Below are 12,214 nucleotides of genomic sequence, written 5' to 3'. Positions count from 1 at the left end.
TCTCTAGATGAATTTTCTGTCAGTAAAAGGCCAGGACATGACAGCACACTTGAGCATGGTCTTATACAAGAAACTCCTGCGTTGAGGACAGCAATCTTGTGAGAAAAGGAGGGGGGTAAGATGCTGGCTGCTGGACCAGTTGGGGATATGGAGATGAAACTTTTGACTTAAGGGGTGGGATAGGGAAAGAAAGATGCTGGAATAGACAGGGGTAGGCAATTCCAGTCCTTGAGAGCCGGAGCCAGGTCAGGTTTTCAGGATATCCACAATGAATATGTATGAGATTTGCATGCACTGCCTCCTTGAGATACAAATCTATCTCGTGCATATTTATTGTGGATTTCCTGGAAACCTGACCTGGCTCTGATTCTCGAGGACCAGAATTGCCTACCCCGTTCTAGGAGAACCTCAGTCAATTTGCAATAAATATTCATGAGTTAGATTTGCACCCAAATCTAACTCATGAATATTCATTGCAGATATCCTGAAAACCTGACTTGCTGGGATTGCACTAGCACAGGTTTGGGAACCACTTATCTATGGTATGTTTTGAGTATAAACTGTGCTTTAAAATATATACATAACACATTCTAGGGGGGGGGGGTCACAAATGTTTTCTCTGCACTGGGTGTCAGACTTCCTTTATCCGCTCCCCTCTCCAACCCTCTTCCTATGGGCTATAAAAACTGCCTCTGTTTGAATTTATCACAGTTTCTTGAATCTTCTATAGATATAATAAACGGCCAATGCTCCTTGTGGGTTTCAAGACAGAGTTAGAGAAACAAGCTATTTTGAAATTATATTTTTTTGAAAAAGCAAGACCTGTTTTGTGGCCAACAAGTAACAATCTTTCCTGATGTCTCTAGACTCAAAAGGAGGCAATTCTTCCAGCTAAAGCTGGAGCTACCTTCTTTTTAAAATTTCCATGTAAGTGCCTTATATTGTACGGAAGTGACAAATATGTCATTTTTGATCCATCCCAGTTAGAAGACTTTATTAAGGGAAAACCTTTGCTGAAAGTTTAATTTCTAATTTGATATTTTTCAGTTTAGGAGGATGTTGTATGATACAGAAAGTAAGCCACAAATTATGCCTGTCAATGATGGTGGATTATAAATAGATAGATTTGATTTCCTATTTAAAAAGCTGGCGACCACTATAATGTGGACTAGATCATTGATGACTAATTACCATATATTTGTTTTAGTGTATTTTTATATTGATACTTTGTGGATATTCATGAATATTTGTTGTTATTGTAACGAATAATCAAAAGAAAGAATTTTAAAAAACAAAAAACGGCCCCTGTAGCATTCCTAAGCCAGCCAGTGAAGCTGGAAATTGAAATCAGGTCCTTCCAGATTGTCATTGCTACTGAACTGGTAGGCTATTAAGCTCTATGGCTTTTGGTGGTACTTGAGTTTTCGGTGTTGCTGTTTCAGTACCAACATTTTTGCACCACAGTTGTAGCACTTGTGATCTCCAATAATTTTGGCCATGCTGGTCACCCGTTGCCTCTCGCCACTAACCTTTTATCTCAGGAGCAGGGCCCATGCCAGTTTGCTGCTGTGCAGCCATGGCAGTTCTTGGAAGCAGCCAGAGATCTATGAGCAGAAGAGACATGTGAGCTGCCCCAGATGGTGCCTATGAAGGGTGATTCTTAAGGAACTCATGAGTATTGCCTGAAACAGCCCATATATCCTTTCTGCTCAAGGACCCCCAACTGCTCCCAAGAACTGTCCCAGCTGCATAGCAATGAACAGGTATGGACCCTGCTCCCAAGAAATAGAAATCAGCGTTAAGAGAGAGGACACCAGCCAAGAGCAGCCCCTCTATTACGTACTTTCTTTAAGAGAACACAAATTAGGAGCAGGTAAGAGGTACAAGAGCACATTGTATGTGTAGTGGTGGGGTGAAACCCTCCTCCACCACTGGAGATGGTTGCTGTGTTAGCACTGGTGTGGGGGCATGTTCTGTGAAGGGCAAAGCTGCTTTTGGCCATGGCCAACAGTGGCATAGAAATGTGGGTGCCGAAACAGTAACAGCTAAAAGTCCCACTTGGGGGTTTTTAGGATGGGGTATTGGATATCAAGATTTGCATTTTTTTATGCTGATTTCATAGCAGTATATTCTCAGGGAATTTTTTTTCTATATATTTCCTCCTCCATGTTTACTTGGGTATTCCTTGTAAGAAATCCAGTAGGCAAGAAATGTTTCCAAAATTACAAGAACAGAAAAATTTCAGGTTGAAGCAGAATATGTACTTGTGTGATTTAAAAAAAATCCAAACCACCCCCTTCCTAAACCCTAAGACGTGGATATCCTGTTTTTGTCCAGCTGCTGAATTTGTGAAACTATTAATCTTCTAATAGTGTCTTGCTTGTTATTGATAGGTGAACGCTTACCCAAACCGGAGAGAGGCAAAATGCGGGTGCATAAAATCTCCAATGTGAACAAGGCTTTGGATTTTATTGCCAGCAAAGGTGTCAAGCTCGTGTCAATTGGAGCAGAAGGTAAACTGGTCATTCTATTAAATTTTACATGCATGGTGTGTCTAGTACATAACAAAAACATAACATAACATTATACTTATAGACCGCGTTACCAAAAAGTTCTACGCGGTTTACAAAATTTTATAAACATTAAACATAATCGTATATTTGAATGAAGTGGGAGGTAGGATTAAACAGTGTAAAGCTGGTTACTGTGGCTTCTGGGCACAGTCTTAGTCGGATTCTTTTTCTTGTAATTTAGCAAATTTGCCTGAACGATAATGCACAGATGGCATGCGATGTGTGCATCTGTAATATGCCCAACCTCCCACAGAGAAGGAATCTGTGCAAACTGGTTTTTATTTTGCTTTATTGATTTTATACGCTGCTTTTCATTGATTCTTAACAAAGTGGTTTATAATATTAATAGGAGACCAGGGTAAAATGGGAGTGACAAAAAAGGAATGGGAAAAGAGGGGTCACACTTTAGTTCTCATCCTTGGATGTCAATAGACAGGAAAAGCCTTGGTTGAAGAGCCTGTTTTACGCCATATTTGAAACCTGTACATAATTGTATGCATCTTAGCCTAAGCAGCAAGGAATTCCATAAGACTGGAGTCCGATAACGAAAAATGTAGTGGTGTATAGTCTAATTGGCTTGCTGGCAGGTGGGTGGTGGTGACTGAACCTAAGTGAATGGAATTAGGTGTAGGGGACAATTTGATTTGAAGGATAAAAGTGAAAGACCTGTGCACAGCGCATGGTGGGTTAACAAGAGAAATGATTATTTGAATATTTTTTGATTGAAAGAGAGTAGCACTGGATACCAGCATGTGGGGGGGAGGGGAGTGATTATGCTTCTAGAATCCATAAAGAGTTCAGAATGTAGAATTGTCTATAGACATTTTAGAGATGAAAACTTCAGACTGGATGCAAGACAGTTAGAATACTTGGGACAATACTAGCAAAAAGATGAGGGGGTGTAAGTTCTTAGCATCAACAAGTGAGCATATAGAGTAGCTCTTCCCAAAGGGGAAGAATACCCCCCTTTTCAAGAAAAGAGATGTGTTTCCCAAGGCCAGGCAGGTATCCAAGATAGAAATAGTGATTGCTGGATGGAATAGGTTTGGTGGCAAAGTAGTGAAGCTAAAAACAGAAGGTTAATGTTAAACATTTTAGCTGAAAAAGCAAAAGTGAGGCATAATTAAAGGACTTTCTGCCATTTTCAAAGGGTAAGTTGATATTTTGTAGATAGCTCAACATTTGGATATCCTTGGTTTTTGATCTTCCTTGTTTCATTCTGTGAAGCCAAGTGATCAGTATACTAATTCATGATAGATAATATCAAGATACAGTAATTCTACTTCCTTGTATAGAGTTCTGTCCAGGATGACTAACAATAAATATACACTATAACATAAATTAATGGAAAAATGAATCAGAAGGAGAACAAAAATTAAATCCCACAGAGCCAGTGACTGTAACCCGAGCAGGGGCTGAGGAGTTGCTCACAGTTACCCAAGATTAGGTAGGATGAGAAGACTTCAGTCCTTTGTGCAGACCTGTTGATGGGCAGATCCAAGACTTAAAAGAGGAATTTGAAATGGTTTTGTTAGCAGATTTAGCTGTTATATGCTAGCCATTTATATGCAGAAGAAAGTAAAATGATGCAAAATTCATTGCTGTTATTTTTTGTGTGGAATGCTTTAAAATAGAACAATATCTGAACATTCTTAAATAGAAATGCATGTTATACAAGCTAATGCTTATCTCTATCCACCCCCCTTTTCCCTATAAGCCATACCTGACCACTTTCTCTTTCTGCACCTCCCTTGCCAGAGAGATTACATGGGTTTCTCTTCTCCCTCCACAAGCTTCCAATCTTCTCATCTTCGTCAATACTGGTACGAGTCTCATGGCTTCTCATATATACAGCCTGCATGAGCTAATACCACCTTCTACCTTGGGGCAGGCTGACAGTGATCGTGGGGTAATGGGCCCCTAACCACCTATCAAAAATGATTAAACTAGCTGGAAACTAGAGGAATATGTAACACTTACTGTTGTGGGCCTTTGGGTGCTGCCCTGTTGTCCCAGTGGTGATTCGGCCTCTAATACAAGGATTTGTAGCAGTCTGGCTTGTTCTTTTTGAAGTTTTGATTAGACTTAGTGCCATTTTTGGATTGTTCTTTTCCCAACATGTGTGTTTCAGAGATAATGAAAAGGCAGGGAGCATAGCTATTATGGGCATGGGTCCTCATAGTGGTCACCCTAGCCTTTAAGAACAGCTCTGCATGCTTCAAAAAGGCACTGCACAATCTTATGTACCCGTGATAAAGAGTTAGAACAAACACCAGTTCAACAGTGTTTTTTAATTGGCCAGATATTTAGTGTGTGTAATACACGCAGAATATCAGTGCCATTAAAAAAAAAGGAACAGAAAACAGGCAGACCTGTCAGTAACTGTGCAAAGTTAAAAGCAGCTGACCGGCGATAGTGGCGCGAAAAAAGCTACGTTTTCTCCACAAAAATTTGGAGTTATTCCGGAAAGATACACTCGTCGGAGGTAACTCCGTTCGATCGGCAGCTCATGGCAAGCAGTAGGATAAATACGTATATATTGAGACAGTTGGAGTAACTCTATGCATAAGATGTTGGAGAGGCAGCTCATGTTTATCATCCCCCGAGGAAGACCTATCTGAGGTTGAAACACCCATAAAAAGAAAGGGCGTTGGGAGTTTCTACTACACGCCAGCGTTGATGGTGGCAGGATCCACTAAGATGAGTGTTGCCTTTCACATAGAGCAGGGGTGCCCACACTTTTTGGGCTTGCGAGCTACTTTTAAAATGACCAAGTCAAAATGATCTACCAACAATAAAATTTTAAAAAAACACAACGCACACTGTACGCATAGAAAATGTTAATTATCATTCCTATTCCAGGGTTTTTCAAAGAGGTCAAAGCAGATGATTCTATGCACTATCACCTCAGTAACAACCATACAAAAATAGACAAATATACCCCCCTCCCTTTTTACTAAACCACGATAGCAGTTTTTAGAGCGCAGGGAGCTGCGCTGAATGCCCAGCGCTGCTCTCGACACTCATAGGCTCCCTGCGCTAAAAAACTCTATTGCGGTTTAGTAAAAGGGGACCTTAGTGTAAAATATAGACAGCAGATATAAATTGAGACACATTTCGATCACTAAATTTAAAATAAAATCATTTTTCCTACCTTGTCTGGTGATTTCATGAGTCTCTGGTTGCACTTTCTTCTTCTGACTGTGCATCCAGTCTTTCTTCCCTTCTTTCAGCCTGTATGCTTCCTCTCCTCCACACCTCATTCCCTCCCCCAACTTTTCCTTCCTCTCTCCCTGCCCTTTCTTTCTCTCTGCCTCCCTTTCCTTTTTTTCTGTTTCTCTTCTTTCCTTTGTCTCCCTGCCTGCCCTTTTTCTTTCTTTCTTTCTCCCTGCCCTCCCCCAAGACACTGCCACTGCCATCGGGGACCCAAACTGCCATCGGGGACCAGGACCCAAACCGCCACCAATAACAGGCCCGAAAGCCGACGCCAATAACACGCCCAAAAGCCGACGCCGCCCCAACCTCTCCCTGCTTCGGCCGACCAGCATCACGAGGAACTGTTGGGGGAAATGCTGCCGGGTCCTGCCTTCGCGGAAACAGAAAGTAGGCAGGACCCGGCAGCAAGAAGAGGAAATGCTTCACTAACATGTCTCCCGCCTTAGCCCGTAGCGAACGCTTGCTTCAGGGCTCTCAACATGTGCGTGCAGGCTTCCCTTCTCCCCCCCCTCCCCCTCCCCCTCCCCCCCCCTCCCCCTCCCCCTCCCCGGGCATAACTTCCGGTTTCGGAGGGAAGAGAAGAGAAGCCTGCACGCACACGTTAGAGCCCGGAGCATAAGTTCGCTAGGGGCTGAAATCGTAGATCAGGACGGCAACACGAGTGCGATCGACTCGAGTTGCCTTCCTGAGCTACTGGTCGATCGCGATCGACGCGTTGGGCACCCCTGACATAGAGCAAAAAGATTTTTTTGGTCACATGATTCACATGAATGTTTTTTTTAAGAAATATTATCTATGGGCATTATAAATTAAAAGCTTAGCCATAAAAATTTTTGAAAATAAATATAAGATAGGGAGTGGTGGTAGTCATAAATGATTATAAAGATATACAAGACGGAGACTTGAAATTATATATATATATATATATATATATATATATATATATAGCATAAGAGATTCTAAATACTGACGTCTGTATAGTTATAATATGCCCGCCATCGGTTTAATTACTCAGAGAGGAAATATGAGGAGTGTTGATAAAGACGAGCAGTAGAGATTGATGTTAAGAAATAATTATGATAGTTTATTAGTTGTAATAACAATTAAGACTTCATTGGAAATTCATCATACAAAGTTTACGTTAATCATCTTGGTGGCCCCATTTTTTGCTATAAAAGATTTAGATATGCGTCTGATGTTTTAAAGGCTTTATTCTACAGTATCTTGATGGTAACTGTGTTATCGACAGGTCTGCAGCAGTCGGGTTTTAGGATAGTAAAACCCGATTCAAAATAGCCAACAGTTGATAGTGAATCAATCGCTTGGCTATTTTGCATGGGGTTATACTAATTTGCATGGATCGGATCGGGTAGGAGATTGATTGGGCAGCAGTTTAGTGAATCGGGTCAGGGTTGGGGAACGATTGCAAAACCAGTAAAACTGGTTTTGCGATTGTCAGTATAGGATCGTAAGGTTTAGTGAATCTAGCCCTGAGAATCTGGAAAATCTGAAAATCCAGACTGACTCAATCCCCAATCAGTCAAGATTTATAGATTTGTAGCATTTTATTTTTCTATAGTTTCAATGATGTCATTTGCCATTTCTTATTTTGTTTTCAAATAACAGCACATCCCTACTGCAGTTCCATCAGGAGAGTCGCTGGGACATATTTGATAAAGTAGTGTGTTCCATTGAAAGAAAAGCGACAACATTGAGGGAAATTATGACAGGAGGAAATAGGTGCTTGATGGTTTTTTATAGTGAGCTTGAGACTGCCATACTGACAGGAATGACTGTGACTCAATAAGGAGGAAGAACTGAAAATAGAGTTGTGGGTTTTTGTTTTTTTTGTTTTTGGAAGCTCTAGTGATCAGCTGGCCTGTTTCATCCCAGAGTGAACCCACTGGTCTTGACTATACTTGAAGTTACTATATATTGGCCCTTCTGTTAATGATATCCATGCTTTAGCTACAAATATTCTTCTTGCGTGATCAAGTTTCAAGTTTCAAGTTTATTCAATCTTTTGATGGATCGCCTATAACAATTTCTAAGCGATGTACATAATATAATAAAAAGAGATAAGAAACTTAACATAATAATTATATTAACATAACAAAAAAACATTTAAAACGTACTTGAGGGGAAAGGGAAAAAATAAAAAGTTACAATTTCGGGTTTTGTAAGAAAAAAGGGAAAGTACAAAAGGTAGGGTAAAAGAGGTAGCACAAAATGGCTTGATCATACTTCATAAACAATAATACTAAAACGTAAGAAATTTAAAGGAACTATTAAAAGTCAAAGGCATCTTTAAATAAATATGTTTTTAAAAGTTTTTTAAATGTTGTGATATTTTTTTCAATTCTAATAAATTGAGGAAGTTTATTCCACCTTTGTGGACCGGCGACAGTAAAAATATCTGCTCTTCTGGTGCCTATGATTTTTAGAGATGGAACTGCTAATAAGCATTGATCAGTAGAGCGAAGAGATCGATGAGGTTTATATGGGATTAGAGATTTAGAGATAAATTGAGGTTCATTGGATGTTAAAGTTTTGAAAATTAGGAGCATTAGTTTAAAACAGATCCTATGATTTACTGGTAACCAGTGTGCATCTATCAGTAGTGGAGATACGTGGTCAAATTTTTTAGAATTATAAATTAATTTTATTGCTGTATTTTGAATTATTTGTATTCTTCTTATTTCTTTTTGTGTGATGTTTAAGAATAGGGCATTACAGTAGTCAATTTTCGCTATTATAAATGAATGGATTGTGATGCCTTTTTCCCCCTGCTGATGTGCTATGTCTTTCTTAATCACACCCTTAGCTTACCACCCTTTGCTTTCTTGTGGTTCTTCTTTCCTGTAGTCTTTGATGCATTGCTCTTTTCAGGGCTTAAGCAAGATGTAGTTCTAGCAGTTGAAAAATGTTGGCTTTTATTTCTGGCTCTCTGCCTATCTCATCAGTTGTTGGTAATATTCATTAAATAGGTAGTGTGGAAGTAGGAACCTTATTTCTTATTCTCCATACTGATGCTTCTAACCTGGACCGAATGTTCCTCAGTCCCACTTACTGCCATGTACAGCATGAAGGAAGGCTAGGCCTTAAGTTAGTGACCTTCATTCCTGGGCTTTTATTTATATCTTTTTTTCATATGAGCAATTATTGCAAACAGCTCAACTTATAACATCAACTGAATTCAGTGCTATATAGCACCAATTTTATAAAGTTGTCCCAAAATATAGGTGTCATAAAAGGGTGTAGTACTAAGTCCATGGCTTTAGGGCATACCTAACCCATTGTAGAATATTAACATAAAGTGACTTTGGTGCGCTGATATCTAGGCACAGCTGGTTGTGCCGTATCGATGGAATAAGTTGTTGCTGTAAAGTCTGTCCTAAGGGGTGTACAACTCTTAATGTTCTTTAAGTTGCACACGTCACTAGATGGAACAGCCATGAAGAGGGTATTGGCCACACAGAGTTGCACGCTAAGAGCTTGGATTCTATGGCACGCAAATGGGCACAAGAAAAAAAATTTGTCCCTATATAGAATGTATGTGCAGCCTGTATAGAATCATGCTTGGCACCAATCCTCTTGTTCTAGCTTTGGACACCAGACTTAGGCCTACTGAAGCATGGTATAAATCCTGGTGCCCAAGTTGGGCATACTGACCCATTAACGGAGGAGAGGGTGACCCAGTTGTTAGAGCTACAGCCTTAGCACCCTGTAACTCTGGGCAAGTCACTTTAATCCTCCACTGCCCCAGGTACAGAGAGGGAAAATGCTTGAAGTACCTGTATGTAAACCGCTTTGAATGTCGCCGTATAACTACAAAAAGGCGACATACAAGTTCCTATCCCTATTATTCAGTAACAACGCATTTAACTTTTCAGAACACCCCTGACCCGCCTATGCCCCTCCCAATCCACTTTGATTGTAACTACAGAAAGGCAGTATATCATGTCCCATCCACTTTCCTTTCCCCTGTTTTTGAGTTGCACACTATGGAATTTGGGTGTCCAGTATCATAGAATAGCATGCAGAAAGATGTGTACGCAAATCCCAATTGCTGCCAATTAAAACTTGGTTATTACTGTCCAAATATTGCTCGTTAACCAATTACAATACACACTCATTTGGCAGCAGGCCCAAATTTGGGTGCCAAAATTTGAATTCGGGGGTTAGTAACGTGCATACTATGTTTACAGAATAGCATCTGACATACATATTGGTCGCTGTACCTTAAGAAGGATATGGCGATCCTCGAGAGAGTTCAGAAAAGAGCGACGAGATTGATAAAAGGTATGGAAAACCTTTCATGTGCTGAAAGATTGGAGAAACTGAGGCTCTCTTACCTGGAAAAGCGGAGGCTTAGAGGAGACATGATAGAGACTTACAAGATCATGAAGGGCATAGAAAAAGTGGAGAGGGACAGATTCGTCAAACTTTTGAAGACTTCAAGAACGAGAGGGTATTCAGATAAATTAAGAGGAGACAGATTCAGAAACAGTGCTAGGAAGTTCTTCACCCAGAGGGTGGTGGACACCTGGAATACGCTTCCAGAGGGCGTGGTAGGAGAGAGTACAGTATTGGATCTCAAGAAAGGATTAGATGTTTTCCTGAAGGAAAAGGGGATTGAAGGGTATAGATAGAGGATTAATATGCAGGTCCTGGACCTGATGGGCTGCCGCGTGAGTGGACTGCTGGATATGATGGGCCTCTGGTCTGACCCAGCAGAGGCACTTCTTATGTTCTTATATATTTGCCAACTAAGGGTGTCGATCTTTATATAGGTGCTAGTATTCAGTAAACACTGGCGCACAATTGTTGCCTTAATTTAAGTGCACCTTATAGAATTGCCCTTTAAGCCTTCTAATTCAATTTGTCCCTTCAGTGCTTTGGACTAGAGAATGACACAGGGACAAATTTTTCCCCGTCCCCACAGGAACTCAATTTCCCCCTCCCGTCTCCGTGAGTTTTCAAGTTTCAGGTTTATTTAAAATTTGATTGATCGCCTAATCGTACATTCAAGGCGATGCACAATTCTAAAATAATTTACAACACAGTACATGGGAACAGCGTTCAAAATCCAAAGACTATTGTAACTCCATCTATCTAAGTCTAACCAAGAAAAGTCTTCAAAGACTTCAGCGGATCCAGAACACTGCGGCCAGGTTGATCTTCGCAAAAAGCAAATTCGATCATGTTTCCCCGCTTCTGTCAAAATTTCACTGGCTTCCAGTGATTTCTAGGATTCACTTTAAATGTACCTGCCTAACTTTCAAGATCCTACATGATGTTCTTCCTCTCCTAATTCTACCATCCTGGAATTCTTTGAGACCTGACACTACCAGATCCACCCACAAACTTAAACTATCTTTCCCCTCGTTAAAAGGAGTCATGTATGCAGGTAAATTAGGGAAATCCCTTTTCTTCAAATTCACTGAGCTTTGGAATAACCTCCCTGCCCCGCTGCGGAACCTAGGCTCATTTCAATTATTCTGAAAGCATCTGAAAACCTGGCTTTTCTCCAAAATGTAAAGCTACCTATTTAAATGTAAAGCTATCTAGCCTCTTTAAAACCCCTAATTTCTTATTATGTCTTTCCCTCATTTATTGAATTACCGGTAAACCGTGCCAAGCTCTATCTTTATGGAGAGGATGCGGTATACAAACTTAAGATTTAGTTTAGTTTACGTGACTTACCGGACAGACAGAAATAATAAGGAAGGCTGGGATAGAAATGCAATAATTGAAAGAAAATGAGACAATTAAAGGGAAACTGCAAAAGGAAAGGTTTGAAAGAAATCAGAAATCGTCTGCCGAGTTGGGAGAGATCAAAAGTCTGAGCTAATGTGTGCGGTCCTAATTTGAGATTTCTAGCAGTCAAAAGCATCTTTAAAAAGAAAGCATTTTAACTTGCTCTTAAATCTATCAATATTTTGTTCTTCCCTTAAATAAATTGGTAAGGAATTCCACAATTGAGGAGCCATGACTGAAAAAATATATTGTCTACGCATGTTAATAGTTTTAAGTGAAGGAACAGTCAGCAGATGTTGATTGTTAGGCCGAAGTAGTCTAGTAGACACATATGGAATTAGAGCCCTATCGATGAAAGCTGGGGATTTGTAAAACAGCGCCTTAAGGGATAACAGACATATTTTATAAGATATTCTGTGCGACACTGGCAGCCAGGTTTGTCGCTGTCTCTGTCCCATTCCTGTAAGCTCTGCCTTAACCGCACAAGCCTCGAACATTTAGGATTTTAAAGTGTTTGAGGCTTGTGCAGATGAGGATGGAGTTTGCAGGAATGGGGCAGGAGCAGGAAAAGACCTTCCAGGGACGGGACAGGAAAATGAGTTCCCACGGGGAAGTGGAAAAATTTGTCCCTGTGTCATTCTCTACTTTGGACTTTCTTTTCCCTG

At 40.4% G+C, this 12,214-nt stretch overlaps 1 protein-coding gene across 2 annotated transcripts in view; it reads left to right on the top strand.

Annotated features, from left to right (window-relative positions):
- Positions 1 to 12,214, top strand: part of ACTN1 (actinin alpha 1) — a 273,263-nt gene that overhangs the window by 115,549 nt on the left and 145,500 nt on the right. For both annotated transcript variants that reach the window (XM_033950678.1, XM_033950679.1), the window contains exon 3: positions 2,394 to 2,513. In XM_033950678.1, the coding sequence (XP_033806569.1) occupies positions 2,394 to 2,513 (120 nt within the window). The remainder of the gene's footprint in view (positions 1 to 2,393; positions 2,514 to 12,214) is intronic.

Source organism: Geotrypetes seraphini, chromosome 7, assembly GCF_902459505.1.
Source record: "Geotrypetes seraphini chromosome 7, aGeoSer1.1, whole genome shotgun sequence".
Taxonomy (NCBI): Eukaryota; Metazoa; Chordata; class Amphibia; order Gymnophiona; family Dermophiidae; genus Geotrypetes; species Geotrypetes seraphini.
This window is presented reverse-complemented; position numbering and strand designations above follow the sequence as displayed.